At 44.2% G+C, this 17,019-nt stretch overlaps 1 protein-coding gene across 6 annotated transcripts in view; it reads left to right on the forward strand.

Annotated features, from left to right (window-relative positions):
- dock8 (dedicator of cytokinesis 8) overlaps positions 1–17,019 on the forward strand; it is a 325,410-nt gene that overhangs the window by 274,381 nt on the left and 34,010 nt on the right. For all 6 annotated transcript variants that reach the window (XM_068030192.1, XM_068030191.1, XM_068030196.1 and 3 more), the window contains 4 exons: positions 5,189–5,371; positions 6,389–6,521; positions 7,682–7,769; positions 15,339–15,435. In XM_068030192.1, the coding sequence (XP_067886293.1) occupies positions 5,189–5,371; positions 6,389–6,521; positions 7,682–7,769; positions 15,339–15,435 (501 nt within the window). The remainder of the gene's footprint in view (positions 1–5,188; positions 5,372–6,388; positions 6,522–7,681; positions 7,770–15,338; positions 15,436–17,019) is intronic.

Consider the following 17,019-nt stretch of genomic DNA (forward strand, 5'->3'; position numbering starts at 1 on the left):
CTTGGACATATATCGCCATTCCTTCATCGTCACTGGGTCAAAATTGAGGAATGTCCTACCTCTCTGTGTAAGTACCTTCACAACATGGACTGCAGTGGTTTACGAAGGCAGCTCACCAGCACCTTCTCAAAGTCAAATAAGGACGTACAATAAACGTTGGCCTTGCTGGCAATGCCCACATGCAGAGATTCTCCCGAGGGGCATGCCATATCTCTGCTTGGCAATTTCTAATGATACCATGGCTGAGATCATTAATTAACCATGTGGAAAATCACAGCAGAACATTCACCCTACCATTCAATTGTGCTTTCCTTCCTTTCAACTTAATTTATAGATCTATTAACAGTAACTGATAAGCACTGTGTTTCTTTAGTACTCCCAATTAGATTGGCATTCCTCTGTGCGCTATTTTTAAGGCACTGATTAACTGGATTAAAATAACACGCACAAGAATTTGTTGCATTTTAAATAGTGTGATAAAAATAGCATACAGAGGAATTTGAACAACCTCTTATCTCTTTCTGGAATTCACCAGCCACTAGTTTAATGGCCCCTGCCCTAGTACAGGGATAATGTATGAAATTCATTGAGTACCTCAGTTCCAAATACAGTTTTATTCAGCAACAAATCACAGAACTGTTATGAAACTTGCAGCTTGACAACATAGTAGAGATAGTACAGCAAGTCTTTCCTTTTAAGCTGTTGTATGAATTTCCCCTATATTCATAACAAATTAAAGCAGAATATCAGCCAAGTGTGTAAACTGCAAAGAAAATCTGGGGTCTAAATAGGATAATCCCTGAAAACGAGCCCAGATCTCGCAATGCACGATTGCCCCATACATATTCAACGTGATGTAGGTAGCACGTCAACTGCAATGCTGCATGCTCATTATCATGATCGTAGCTTGCAGCCAGAGTTAACTGCACTGTTGAGAGGCTGCACGCCTGAGCAGGGGGCCCAAAATCATTAGAGGCTAACATGGATTAAAGCTAGGAAGTACTGGAAATGTATTTCCAGCATTTGCTGTCTTTATTTCAGATTTCAAGCATCTGCAGTATTTTGCTTTTATGAATTAAAGCTAGCCTGTAGCTCCTAAAGGTTAGGTGCATTGTGACTGTAGAGCATGGTGGAAGTCACAAGTTGCTGTCACGTAGAACAAAACTGAATAATGGCACAACATGGGAGAGAGCATGCTCCAAGGTTCTGGGGTGCTGCACTGGAATCCTTGGTGGTGGAGGAGGAGAAAAGCACTGTATCCATAGGGGGCCAGATGGCTGTCCGGGCAAACACTCAGAAGGCAGTGGGACCAGATAGCTATGGCAGTCAATGCCAGGAGTCAAGCTTCGAGGACCTGGAAACAGTGCCGCAAAAAGCTCAATGACCTCGCACAAGTCGTCAAGGTAAGTGAATTAATCTTCCCAACTGCACCACTATGCTCAATGAACTACACCCTCTTCAATCACCTACCAACAATCTCTATCAATCAGGACTCTTGCCTAACATACATAACTGCATCTCACCCTCATACACTTAGCACTGCTGCAAACCTCAAACCCACATCTCACAGCTTGCATAACTTCCCAGCTATTCAACCATGACAGCCACATCACCCAAACAGATTGCATCATGCCCACTGACACATTCCCTCTCTTTTGTAGGACAAGATGGCGCACAACCAGAGGCAGCAGGAGCTATCTGACGGGGGACAGGCATGCCTGCATATCCTTAACCCCATGGAGGAAACAGTGCTCACCGTCATTTGAGTGACCAACACACAGTCCGTTGCCAGCGGTAGGACTGAAACAATAGAAGATGATGGTATGCTCATACCTAATCCACCTTCTCATATCGCACTTCCCCTCATGCACGCTCCGACTGCTGTCATCATGGCTGCAGATTTCAATATTTAAAGGGGCTTGCACAGTGTCACAACAGTCCAGCAATCTGTTCCCCAACAGATTACTAGGATTGCTAAGGTGCCGCACTACAGGAATGACAGTGGCTTCATGGAGCATGACGTTGCTGTTCTCTCTTAGGATGACTGTATTTGTGCTCCCACCACTGCCAGTGCCCTTGCTGTTGCCTGCCAGCCAGCCAGCCCAGACTGCTGCCGCACGTGCCAAAATGGTGTCGTCTAAAGCCTGGCTCTTGGCCCAGAGCTGCTTGAGTCATCCTCCAAGGCTATCTGCAGTCGCCCCCACTGAAAGTCAGAGCCTTCCCCCAGCCATGCTGCTGTCACTGGGATAGCACTGGCAGGAGCACTAGGCCACGCAAAGACACATGGAAGATGACCAATAAGGGAATGCAGATGCATGATTAATTTATGTTCATATGCAATACGGCACGATTTGATCTATAAATTTTGTGTTGGCTTTTAATTTTGCATCATGTCGATCTCATGCTGTGATGGTCAGTGACAGAGGGAAGGGAAGGTGTGGCACTGTTGGTGAATGGGGAATTGGGGTTACGTTTTACTGGTACCGCAGCTGGATGAGTTGTTCACAGCCTGACCAGCAAGCGGCTATCTAGATTGCCTCCTCCCTTCCTCTTCATCCTCCTCCTGTTCCTCAGCTCCTTGCTGTATAGCTGATGGCAAGGGCTGTGCCTACATGATGGCAAAGTTATGCAGCATGCAGCAGACCACCACAGACCTTGACACCCGCTCTGCCATGTATTGCAGGGCTGCTTTGGAGCAGTCCAAACAGCAGAAGCTTCATTTCAGCGTGCAAATGGTTTACTCTATCACATTTGGTGTGACAGCTTGACTTTCATTGTATGCATGGTGCCTACATATACGTAGGTTGCGCACCAGAGTCACGGGCCATGTCATCAGCGGATAGCCTTTGTTGCCCAGTAGCCATTTTCTGGTTTGCTGTAATGACTCAAAATGGTAGGGAGCACTGCCGCAGAATGAAGGCATCATGACTGCTATCTGGATACCAGGCATTGACCTGCATGGTTCTCTGCATATGGTCACACACCAGCTGGACATTGAGGGAGTGGAATCCCCTTTGGTTGCAGTACATCTCAGAATTGGCATGCGCTGCCCGCAAAGTGATGTGTGCAGTCAGCAGCATCTTGCACCATGGAGAAGCCTGAAACCCTAGCAAAGCCACGTGCTTGCTCCGCCTGCTTCTCTCTGGTAAGAGAGAATGAAATGTACTCAGTGCTTTGAATAGTGTCAGTGACCTCCCTTATGCAGCAGAGGACAGAAAACTGCAAGATGTTGCAAATATCTTCAACTCCTGGCAAGAGGCTGACACATAAAGTTCATTGCCATGGCCACCTTTACAGCCACTGGCATGCGGTCTTTGCTTTGCTCTGAAGTTGCAATTGTAGCTGCAGCAGGTGGCAGATTTCAATAAGAACATCCTTAGTGAAGAGCAGACATCTGACAAATTGTTCCCTGCTAAGTTTCAGGTTGGAGAATTGCTTGCCAAGCACCCTGGGTGGATATGGTCTCCTGCTGAGAGCTCTTTTCCCCTCTTCCTCCTCCGTCTTCCAGCAACTTTCCCTTCTCTGCATGTGCTCTGCTCATTCTCCTAGCCTTGCTGCATTCCAAGGGAAATGCCTACTACTGCATCCATGGCCGTAATTTTATCCTGCGACTGGAGTCCCAGCAGCGGGCCAAAAGGCGGGGTAGTGGGTGGGTGGCTACCCCACCTCAGCCCTCTGTCGGACCCCTTATGGAATTTCATGGCATGCAGCCAATTAACTTTTTAAGAGACGAGCTGCCTCCAGAGTTGCCAGCTAATTGAAGGGTCGGGCATCTCTGCAGTACCAACAATGTCACCAGAAGCAGTGACCACTGCTGGCATTGCAGGAGGCCTGCTGTGGACAAGATGTCAGAGATCCCAGGGCACAGTTGTGGGGTTGGAGTTGCCAGGGGCTGTCAGGCAGGCCCCTGCGAGAGGGTGGTGAGGTGTGGGGGTGTGGCCGCATGGGCAGCCATTGCCACCGGAATGCAAGGCCTCCTGGGGCCATAGATTGCCCCCAGAGAAGTGACCACACTCCCCACCCCCCCAATCAGCCTGCTCGGAAGCTGCCAGGGCCAGGTCTCACTTGGTGGTGTATCTCCTACTTCCATTTAAGGACCTCAATTGGCCTGGAGCAGGGAAGGCTGTCCTCAGCCTTCACTGCTCTGGACAAAATAGCATGGGGCCAGGACAATGTCAGGCATGCCATGTGACCCCACCCCGTGCCATTTTTTTGTGCCCCTCCCACCTCTGTTCCTGTCTCCAAGGGCAGGATAAAACCCTGCCCATGTCTGGGAGCAGCTGGTTTGAGACAAAAGACTTGCAGTCAGGATAAAGTCCTTCAGCACCTGCCACACTACTCACTGTACACTTCAACTTCGAAGAACTCTAGAAAGCACCAACACTTGTGTAATCATTGCAACGGCTGGTAAAAATCAATCAGCATGTAGTTGATGATCCCTTTAAATAGTGTCGGTGGGGGGATCATTTCTGGTGCTAAACGCATCTTCAGCCATGCATGATAAGAGACAGTGTGAACTGGAGTGTTGAACACAAAAATGGCAGTACTGACATCAAATCAGCATTATACACTAATTGACATCATGATCTGCCTACTCTGCACACTTCTGGTGAACGTTCATTGCGTGTGAGCTAATGCCCTCTCCGTTACAGCATCAAGCGTGACTCGCACCAGAAGTGTGCACATGCGCATGCCGCCAGCACCATTTAGGACCTCGTAGGACAATCATAGTGTCCAAAAAACAGGCACTACGGATCTGGATTTCCCAACCCTAGTACTTAAAAGGTTATGTATCTTCCCTGCAGTAATACATGGGTAACTGGAGTACATTGTAAAGCATGGAAATATACAAGAGATCAGTCACTTCCTGGAATTGAAAGATAAATTAAGCAATTGATTCTGATGCAGTAACCTAATCAAAACATTGATCTGTATCGATTAAACTGTGTTGTGTATTTTCTGTATTTGTTCAGACTTCTACGCCTGGAATTTCTGCAGGCATTCTTCTGCAGGAGAAATGGTGTAATTGGGTAAAAATGGCCATTTCTGCCAATTCTCTGGATTTCTGCTGTTCTTCCACCAAAGTTATGGTAGGAGATCAGGAGGACCTGTCTACACTAGATTCATCTTCAGTACTCGAGTTAGGATTTTGTATGATTATTGAATGTTTCATTTCTCTTCCCTGCAGCCAAGCAAACAGTTCAGTCCACTGGCTGCTGATGCTAGTCGGGATTTGTTGATTTCTTTTTTGTGGATCCTGAAGAATGCTGATCAAACTGTTATCAGAAAATGGGCTATAGATCTTCCTGTGCCCCAGCTCAACAAGATCTTAGACCTGCTGTACCTCTGTGTTTCCTGCTTTGAGTACAGGGTAAGGATGCCAGCTACTTTGCTGTGTGAATTATAGAATGTACCATCATACATTTAACAATACACCTGTGTTTAAATGAGGGCTCAAAATAGAAAGCTGTGTACTGGGATGTATAAATAAAAAATAATAAATCCAGAAGTATCCAGCAGTTCTGTCGGCAGCTAAATAGAGAAAAGACAAATTAATGTTTTCAGTTGAGATCCTTTACCAATGCCCTGCTGTGTATTTGCAGCATTTTCCATCATTAATTCAGATTTCTTGCATTTATTTCTTTTTACCTCTACTGAGATAAGTGTTAGTATGCCATATCAACACTTTTAGAAATAAACTACATCCATCATGTCACCTACTACTTGCAGAAAACACATCTACCCTGACTTGACATGTACACCTTGCCTACACTGTGTCCAGTCTCTTGCATACCCATTTCAGGGGTCTTCACCAATGCTCAGATCTGCACTTGAGTCACCTAATAAACAAGGCATATTCGTGCTGACATGAGACTGGGTATCTTAAGGACTAGAGTTATGGGAACCCCTGACACATGAATTACCCACTCCCAACTTGTACATCAATTTCCATGTTTGGGGTGGGTGGAGGCCAAGCCTTCAAGACACCTTCACCGATACGTCACTGTTAGGCCAGAGCCCGGCATATCCAGAACCAGACTTAGTATCTGACCCATCTGACATATTCCCACCAACATTAAGGTGGAAGTATGCTGGAGAATCCATGGCTTTTCAGCCCCTTATTATTTATCTTCCCAGTAAGAACCACACGCATAAAATATTTACAGGCATTATGGTGAAATTGCATTAACAATTCCCCAGATTATTTTAATGACTGGACGGCCAGTTACCACACGCCAGTATGGTATAGCCTATCTATTTGCAATGTAAGTTCACTTCCAACTTCAGAAAAAGTTAAAAAGTACTATAAATCTTGGCACAGAGAGAAACTACAGCATTGAGCTATTGTTTTAGAAGAAACCAGTAATTTTGCTATTCTGCATTTCAGGGCAAAGTAACTTCAGATAAAGTCAGTACTCAAGCACTCCAAAAAAGCAAACATACTAAGGCACGTCTAGAAGAAGTGCTTCTGGGAAATGCAGGAGCCCGAGGAGAAATGATGAAGCGGTGCCGTGGCCCTGGTAGGACATTCACCTCCTTTTGTTGCTCCCAAGTCAAAAAAATTCCTTTGCTTTAGGACAATCACTTACACAATTAGAAGCAAAATACTGCCAATCTTAGTGAAATAAAGGTGGCACAGATAATTTCTTTGCAAATTCCATCTTTAATACTTGAATTTAGTTCATCAATTGAAAATTGTTTGCATGCATGATAATTAAATACCTTTTAATATTCTTTTTTGAACAGCCATTATTTTTAAGTGATGCTTTATACAGTCTTTTGCCCTAATGAAGAAATTACCACTGTGTAACTGGTCCTATATCTTTTGCTTGTTTATCAACAGTATCACATGTAAGAATGATGTTATGTGCATATTCCAGAACCCTTTAGGTAGAAGCAGTTCTGTAGCAGTCTTAACTTATGGAGCTGTGCAGTTAGCCTGATATATATTGTGGCAAAGGGCAAGCAATGGTATATGCGTAAGCCTGCACAAGAACATTTGCTTCAAAATCTTAGTTATTACCTTAATTTCTATCTTCCAGACTTTCCCTGGCGAGGGAAGGTCAGTACAGACCAATGATTGAAAGTCCACATTGCTGGCCTGTATGAACAGCTTGATCACTAAGCTCACCAACGCCCAAGAAAACTGTGGTTGATGCTGCTGGGGGCAACACTTATAGTCCAACACTACTGCTTCTGGAGGCTCCAGGGAAAACCACCTCCTCAGTGGGTCTCTGAGATTCTAAAGGCAGCATCTACTTTGCGGCAGAACTGCAAAGTTAGGGCTGCTGCTGGCAGAAGTACCACTGGAGTTTCATCACCTTATGTGAAAGCATTCATCCAATTTCAAGATTCAGATGACAACACAAACCAGAAGAATGAATATTGAGTAACTTATAACTGTCATTTGAATCCTGAGACTAAAGGAGTGATTCTGTGACCTGAGCAGGGAGCAGAGGTCAAGGTTGAACTACAATGAGTTTCTGGCCCAACGTCTATGCATGAGAAGCTTGCCATTAGCAACACAGGACCACAAAATCGTCCCTTAAATTACTGCCTAAAATTTAGTCCCAATTTGAGTTAACTTTTTTCACAGTTTCTGTGCTTCATACCACACGTTCAGTAAAGTTAGCAGTGACTTGTTTCTAAGTCTTTGGTTATTTATTCATATTTGTTGCAGGAAATGAAAGAAACTTTGGACTAAATGAAAACCTGCGATGGAGAAAAGATCAAACACAGTGGCGACAAGGCAATGAGAGACATGAAAAGTATGTGACATTGAAAGTTTTGTCAATATAGAATCATAGATTGGTACAGCACAGAAGGAAGCCATTCAGCCCATCATGCCTATGCTGGTCCTTAGGTGAACTATCCAATCAGTTCTACTCCCCTGCTTTTTCTCCGTAGCCCTGCATTTTTTCCCTTCAAGTATTTATCCAATTCTCTTCTAAATTGAATCTGATTCCACCACCCTTGCAGGCAGTGCATTCCAGATCAGAACTTGCTGCGTAAAAAAATGTTTCCTCATGTCGCCTCTGGTTCCTTTTTCCAATCACCTGAAATCTCTGTCCTCTAGTTACCTACCCTTCTGCCTCTGGAAAGAATTTCTCCTTATTTACTTTATCAAAACCCTTCATGTTTTTAAATACTTCTATCAAATCTCATTTCAACCTTCTCTGTTTTAAGGAGAACAACCCTGGCTTCTCCGGTCTCTCAAATTAGCTGAAGGCCCACATTCCCGATACCATTCAAAGAAATCTCTTCTATACCCTCACTACACGTTGACATCTTTCCTAAACTATGGTGTCCAGAATTGAACAAATTACTCCAGCTGAGGCCTAACCAGCGTTTTATAAAAGTTTCCTTATCTCAATCCTAAATAACTTACTCCTTAGTCTGAAACTAGTTCTAGACTTCCCAGTCAGGGGAAACATCGTCCCATCATCTACCCTGTCAAGCCCCTTAAGAAAGTTATGTATTTCAATACGATCATAGTCATTCTTCTAAATTCTAGGAAATTAAGGGCCTTGTCTACTCAATTTCTTCTCCTAAAACTATCCCTTCATTCCAGGAATCAACCTTTATTGTACTCCCTCTAAGGCAAGCATATCCTTCCTTGGGTAGGAGACCAAAACTGTGTACACTACTTTTGGAGTGGAACATAGGTACAGAGTGTGCTCTTACCAAGGCCCTATATAATTACAGTGAGACTTCTTGACTCTCATACTTCAATCCATTTGTAATAAAGGCTAACACACTATCTGCTTTCCTAATTGCTTGCTGTACCTACTTGCTGAATCCCCCACTATCAACATCCTAGGGGTTACCATTGACCAGAAACTGAACTGGAGTAGCCACATAAATACCGTGGCTACAAGAGCAGGTCAGAGGCTCGGAATCCTGCAGTGAGTAACTCACCTCCTGACTCCCCAGAGCCTGTCCGCCATCTACAAGGCACAAGTCAGGAGTGTGATGGAATACTCTCCACTTGCCTGGATGGGTGCAGCTCCAACAACACTCAAAAAGCTCGACACCATCCAGAACAAAGCAGCCCACTTGATTGGCACCCCATCTACAAACATTCACTCCCTCCACCACCAATGCACAGTGGCAGCAGTGTGCATCATCCACAAGATACACTGTAGCAACGGACCAAGGCTCCTTAAACAGCACCTTCCAAACCTGTGACCTCTACTACCTAGAAGGACAGGGGCAGCAAATGCATGGGAACACCACCATCTACAAGTTCCCCTCCAAGTCACACATCATCCTGACTTGGAACTATATCGCCGTTCCTTCACTGTCCCTGGGTCAAAATCCTGGAACTCCCTAACAGCACTGTGGGTGTACCTACCCCACATGGACTGCAGCGGTTCAAGAAGGCAGCTCACCACCACCTTCTCATTGGCAGTTAGGGATGGGCAATAAATGCTGGCCTAGCCAGCGATGCCCACATCCCATGAATGAATAAAAATACCTGCATGTTGACTTTTCCTGTGATTCTTGTGCAAGGACACCCAGGTGCCTCTGAATACCAATTTCCCAATCTCTCACTTTTTAAAAAATATTTTACCCTTCCAATTTTCCTACCAAAGTGGTTAACTTGACATTTCTGCACATTATATTCCATCTGCCATGTTTCTGCGCACGCACTTAACCTGTTTCTCTCCCTTTGCAGCCTCTTTGCATCCTCTTCATAGCTTACTTTCTCACCTAGCTTTGTATCATCAGCAAACTTGAACACATTACACTTCCTCCACTCTCAAAAGCTCATCACTTCTCTCTACTTTCTGTCTGTTAGCCAATTTTGTATCTATGCTGCCACAGACCCTTTAATCCATGGGCTTTGGTTTTGCCAACAAGTGTATCATGTGGTACTTTGTCAAATGCCTTTTGAGAATCTATATACGCAACATTAAAACATTACCCTCATCAACCCTTTTCATTACATCATCAGAGAAGTCAATGAAGGTAGTAAAACACAATTTACCTTTAACAAATTTATGTTGATTTTCATTTATTAGCCCATACTTTCCTAAATGCCGATTCATTTTGTTCCGTATTATTGTCTCAAAGTTTTCCCAGCACCCACGTTACGGTGACTGGTCTGCAGTTGCTGGGTTTAGCTGTCTCTCCTTTTTCAAATAATTGTAACATTTGCAGTCCTCCAGTCCTCTGGCACCACCTACATACCCAAGGAGGATTAGACGATTGTGGCCAGAACCTCTGCAATTTAAGTCCTTACTTTCCTCGGTAACCTAGGATTCAACCCACCTGAACTGGGTGACTTTTTTACTTTGAGAACTGCCAACCTTTTAAATACCTCCTCTTCGTCTATTTTTATCCTAGCCAATTAATGTGACATTTACAGCATCCTCTTTTTTTCCAGTAAAGACAGATGCAACATATTCATTTAGAACCTTAGCCATGTCTCTGCCTCCACAAGAGTATCTCCTTTTTGGTCCTTAATCAGCCCTACCCTTCCATTGACTACCTTTTTGCTATTTATGTTTTTATATATCCAGCTCAGTAATCTGAGCTAAAGTTGAAACAGTTGGAGATACTTCCTGCACACGTGGCCGTTCAGAACACGCAAAGCATCCTGGAGTTCCCACATGGCATAGGAATTGCAGGCAATGGATCTCAGCTGTCCCATCATTTTGCTTAAAATTCTATCTACTTATAAACGTTTTTCATTTAGTCTCACCTTACTCCTATTTAGTATTTAATTATTTATGCACACCAGATTTTTATTCAATGCAATTCAGATCCCTTTAATATTGGTATCTCCTGATTTATTGAATTTAATGTTATCTCTTCAATAAATAGTTAGAATAATTAGATATGAATGTTACATACTCCACGTCATATATTCCCAGATAGCTAACCTCATCACACCTTGGCTAATTTTGCTTAGTAACTGATGTGAGGTGTACAAGAATAATGTGGGTTGGATAGCTTCTTGACTTTTGTTCATTTTGTGAGGGGAAAAAAAGCCTACCTCTTGTTTAGATGGTGCTGCATTATACTATATTTGAAACTCATTCAGAGAGGAACTAATGGGACATATCCTATGTTGTATGACTCCATGGCACAGCATCCACACAATAATGCACTGCCCCATAACAATTTGTTTGCATTATCCAGATTTCTCCCCATTCTGCCTTCCTTTTCTGTAGATGGTAACTCATGTTAGGTTCCAATTCGATAGTCAGTGGCAGCTTTTTAGTACCTTGCCAACTTTGTTTTTCACAACAGAGTCACAATATTGAGCATCAATTGGCTATTTTATCTTGATGGACATCGCATTTGTGCTGTTTTTCACCCAGTTCTTATGATTTCCAGCAGATATAATTGGCCAGCAGCAACATTGGAATCCCAAGCTGAGTTTGTTCCCTGTTTCTAACCAAAGGGCACTGAAGCCAATGGTAGTGTCCCCACTGCCACCCTGGCTGAGATCAACTAACTCAATTTGGACTATGTATTGAATCTGTGCCTTTCCTGGTCCCATCAAAACTTTAGAAGTGCAGCATCACCAAACTGCAAATATAACTGGTCAACAATAAATGCCACATGGGAACTAGAGTCGTTATCCAGACTGTATCATTACAGAAAAGAAATTAGGGGGGGTAAGGCTTTAATCAGATGAAATAAATTTTGTAAAGGAAAATCTAGACCATTGGTAGAAACAAGAAAGAGCTGGTTACTGGGCTAGGACAACAACAGCACAAAAGAGCTCCGTTTCACAGGCATGTTGCAGTGAAGTATTGGAGTAGAGGGAGATGCCTGTTGATGTGACTTCCAAGTTGATGAGTAAAGCACCCCAGCTAGCTGGTGAGTGCAATTTTCCAGCCAGTTTGCATATTTGGAATTTGATTCATTGTACACAGTATTGATGAATAAACTCATTTTTGTTTTTTTTTCCCTAAGCAGTTTCTGGTTCCAACTTGCACCTCTTTTCTCCACTCCATTCCACAAAACTAGTCAGCTTCTGGTGCACTGCACACTTTTTGCATGTGAACCCAAAATGAGTGTCCAACAGCCATTTGACCATGAAGGATCCTGACCTCATCCAATGTCCATACACATGTGCTTCCCAGCAGGAGTCACTAGAAAGTGCTCAGTGGAAATCTTGCCTGATTTTTGCTGCCTTTTCTTAGCCCAGAGATTCTTACGACAATTGTAGTTCCTCAACTACTACCTTAGTTGAGATCAGCAAACACAATACAGTGCAGGAATTAAACCTCTGGCCTTCTAATCAGGTTGACTTACTGCTACTGTGTACTGTGTCTCTAATCACTACACCTCAGGGGAAGTTTTTGGCTTATTTTTTTAACTGGTCTAAACCACAATCTTCCAAACATTAATGTGCTGCTGCATTTCATTTTCCTTCATCTTTTGCCCTTGCCAGAAAGTCCAAGTTTTATCCATTTGGGAAATGAGAGCCCAGTATCAGTGTAGATGCAAGATCTTGGCATCATCCCACATGTGTACCAATGGAACCAAACTCTACCTCTTCATCACCTCTCTTGACTTCTAAACTGCCTCTGTGCTGTCAGACTGCTTGTCCAACATGGATGGATGAGTCAAAATTTCAACCAACTCGACATTTGACAGACTAAAGCCAGCATCTTTGGCCTCCACAACAAACTCTACACCACTGCCAAAACACACCCCCTCCCCTACAACGTGACCCCCACCCACCCCACATTCCCCCAACCATCATGTCAAACCTAACTAGATTTCCAAGGTTTCCAACCTTGGATCTTGTTTGGTCCTGAGCTGAATTTCAGGTCCTCTCAATTATTAAGACTGGCTACTTCCACTTCTGCATGTTTGCCTCCACTTCAGCCTCTTTGCCACTCAAACCCTCATTCATGCTTTCATCACCTCTAGACTAGACTGTGCCAACACTTACCTTCTTGGTCTCCCATAAACTCCATTCATGCAAAGTTTGTCTGTATGTACCTTGTCTTGCAATAAGCCTAGCTTGAAAATTCATTCCTGTCCTTGCTGACCTACATTGGCCCCTTGTTCTCCACTGCCTTAATTTAAAATTAATGCTGATCTTCAAATTCTTTCATGTCCTCACTCCCACTATACCTCTGAAACAACTTCCAGCCCTTCCCCAAACACTTGGTTCCTCTGACTCTGACCTCGTGCATCTCCCGCTCCCTGGGAGAAGGCAGGGCCTTCAGCTGCCTGGAACCTACTCTGTGGAATTCCTTCTCTAAACCCCTGTGGTCTCTTCATATCTCTCTTCCAGTACAATTTTCCTCAAAATCCAACTCATCAACCATGCTTTTGATCACTCTTCTCAGCTTCTTCATCCATTTTCCATGTCTACTCTGTGAACTTAAGAATGTAAGAAATAGGAGCAGGAGTAGGCCATTCAGCCCCTCAAGCATGCCCTGCAATTCAATAAAATCATGGCTGATCTGCCTTAGACCTCAACTCCTCTTTCGTGCCAGCTCCTCATAGCCCTCAACACCCTGATATTTCAAAAATTTGTCTGCCTCTTTAAATACTTTCAGTGATCTAGCCTCCACAACTCTCTGGGGTAGAGAATTCCAGACATTCATTAACTTCTGAGAGAAGAAATTGCTTCACATCTCAGTTTTAAATGAGTGTCCCTTTATTCTGTAACTATGTCCCCTAGTTTGAGATTCCCCCACTAGTGGGACCATCTTCTCAACATCTACCCTGTCAAGTCCCCTCAGAATCTTGTACGTTTCAATAAGATCACCCCTCATTCTTCTAAACTCTAATGAATAAAGGTCTAAACTGTTAAGCCGTTCTTGATAAGTCAACCCCTTCATCCCAGGAATCTCTTTTGAACTGCCTCCAATGCCAGTATATCCTTTCTTAAATACAGGGGCCAAAACTGTACACAGTACTCCATGTGCAGCTCAGCAACACCCTGTACAGTTGTAACAAGACTTCCCTATTTTTAAACTCCAACCCCCTAGCAATAAAGGCCAAAATTCAATTTGCCTTCTTAATTACTTGCTGCACCTGCATGCTATCTTTTTGTGTTTCATGCACAAGAACACCCAGATCCCTCTGTGCTGCACTTTTTTGGAGTCTTTCTCAATTTAAATAATAGTCTGCCTTTTGATTCTTCCTACCAAAGTGCATGACCTCACACTTTCCTACATTAAACTCCATCTGCCAAGTTTTTGCCCACTCACTCAACCTATCTATATCCCCTTGCAGATTCCTTATGTCCTCATCACAACATGCCCTCCCACCTACTTTTGTATTATCAGCAAATTTGGATATATTAGTGGCTTGAACTGGCTTGGAACATTTTTCTTTATATTAAAGGCAGTTGGAATATAATGTGATTAAATGTGAAGTGATCCACTTTGGTAGAAAGAAACAGAAAGGCAGAGTATTTCTTAAATGGTGAGAGGTTGGGAAGTGTTGATGTCCAAAAGCACCAGGGTGTCATTGTTCATTGGTCACTAAAAGTTAGTATTTAGTTGCAGCAAGCAATTAGGAAGGCAAATTGTATGTTGGCTTTCATTGCAAGGGGATTTGACTACAGGAGTAAAGATGTCTTGCTGCAATTGTATAGAGCTTTGGTGAGACCACACCTAGAGTATTGTGTTCAGTTTTGGTCTCCTTATCTAAGGAAGGATATACTTGCCATAGAGGGAGTGCAATGGAGGTTCACCAGACTGATCCCTGGGATGGCGGGATTGTCTTATAAGGCGCGATTGCAGAAACTGGGACTGTATTCTCTAGAGTTTCAAAGAATGAGAGGTGATCTCATTGAAACTTACAAAATTCTTACAGGACATTACAGGGTAGATGTGGATAACCTGTTTCCTCTGGCTGGTGAGTCTAGAACCAGATGACACAGTCTCAGAATAAGGGGTAGGCCATTTAAGACTGGGATGAGGAGGAATTTCTTTACTGAGAGGGTGGGGAATCTGTGGAATTCTCTACCCCAGAGGGCTGTGGAAACTCAATCATTGAGCATGTTCAAGACAGAAATCGATAGATTTCTGGATACTATTGACATCACGGGATATGGGAATAGCGTGGGAAAAATGACGTGGAGGTAGATTATCAGCCATGATCTGTTTGAATGGCCTGCTCCTGCTCCTATTTCCTATGTTCCTCTGTTCCTAAGTATGTAAATGGAAGTTATTTTTTGGTAGTAGTTCATAACAACATTGATTTAACATCCCATCACTGCATCACATAGTCTGGTGCTTGTTCTTGTGGCCAAATTTTAAAAGCAAAGTTATATATTTAGAGTTAAAATCATCATTTATAACATATATCATACAGTAGACATTGATGTTTCTTTTGTCTTTTTTTTTCAGAACCAAGGCAGACCTGGATCAGGAAGCTCTGGTCTCTGGAAATCTGGTTACAGAGGCTAATCTGATTATTTTAGATACACTGGAAATAATTATACAGGTAACATTTGTACAAGGACATTGCTTTGAAATTTACTGGACCCGTGGTGGCGGTAGGAGGTGTGGAGGGGTGCCGGTAAAATGGCGCGGGACCTTGTCAGGATGGCTCCCCAGCATCATGCTGTCACTGACCAATTTTACGAGATGCAGGTGGAGCAACAGGTCAATGGCAGACAGATCAGCGGCAGGCAAGTCTGGAATATTGCGAACGTTTTGCAATTTTGTGAAGGGGGCACGGGTTTTACAGAAGCTCAGCTTCTCGCCTCTTCAAAGGAGACAAGATTTGTGCAGCAGCTCAGTGTTGGAACGAAGTGGCAGACATTGTTTGCAGCTTTCAGCTGACACCGGTGTTGAAGGTGTGAGGGCTATCAAGTTTGGTGGCACTGCAGAGGGTGAGTCCAAACTTAAGTGTAGTCAGTGGAAGAGCTCCTTTCAAGTCCACAGCAGCCACTGGAGGTGGGACAAGGTTCTTGAGAGGCTCATTGCAGACTATGCTTTCAGAGTTTGAATCCTGCAGTGAGGAAAAGAGTGGAAGAAAAATGGGGTAGCTGTGCAGTTGCCAGGGGAGCCCCAGCAGATTGAGGAAGCCATGCGACGTGGGTGGAGGTAAGCGAGCAGCCTCATGGTTGCAGAAGGAGCTACCCAGCTCAAAGGGTGTACCATCTGAGGCTCAGCTTCATGGAGATGTCTGAGTACCAATGTCTATGAAATCTGCGTCTCTCCAGGCAGGTGGTGATGGAGCTGTGTGGGATTCTAGAGCAGGAGTTCAAGCCATTAGGAAGTGGTGGACACCCAATGCCTGTAGTGTTAAGGGTGACGTTGGTACCCAACATTTATCACCTGTGACCCTTCCAGGGACGGTGTGGATATCTATGTGGTCCATCAATGGCCCATCGCTGCATAAAGCAGGTCATAGATGCAGTGTATCATTCGGCTGGCCTATATATCAAGTTCACCACCGATCAGGCCAGTCAGGCCGAGAGGGCTGTCTGCTTCAGAGCTATGGCTGGATTCCCCCGGCTGCAGGAGGTCTTTGTACTCATGGCTCTCAAGGCACCCTCAGAGAAACCAGGTGCCTTTGTGAACAGGAAGGGGTTCCACTCCCTGAATTTTCAAGTTGTCTGCAACCACCATAGGTGGATACTGCAGATGCGTGTGAGGTTTCCAGGAAGCGGCCACAACTTCTCCATCCTTATACAGTCCCAAGAGCCTCAACTGTTCAGGCCTCCCAAAAGCCTTCATGACTCAATGACATCAGGGCTTCTGACCCCTGTATGCAACCCCATCACACAGACTAAGGACACATACAACTGCTGCCATATGACTACAAGGGCCACTTCGAGCATTGGCCTTCTGATGAGGTTTAGATGGCTCAATAGATCTGAGAGAGCCCTCAACGGTATCCTGCATCGTTGTCATCTGCTACACATTGCACAACCAGGCTGTCTAGAGGGGAGTAGCAGTGGAGCCAGAGGAAGACACTGAGCGAGCTGAGGCAGCCTTGCTGACCTCTCCTAAGAGGCCCTTACCATATCTCTGTAGCCGTCAGCACCTTATGCCAATGCCTTCCGTTAGCACAGATGCT

The sequence above is a fragment of the Heterodontus francisci genome, chromosome 4 (genome assembly GCF_036365525.1).
Source record: "Heterodontus francisci isolate sHetFra1 chromosome 4, sHetFra1.hap1, whole genome shotgun sequence".
NCBI classification, from domain to species: Eukaryota; Metazoa; Chordata; class Chondrichthyes; order Heterodontiformes; family Heterodontidae; genus Heterodontus; species Heterodontus francisci.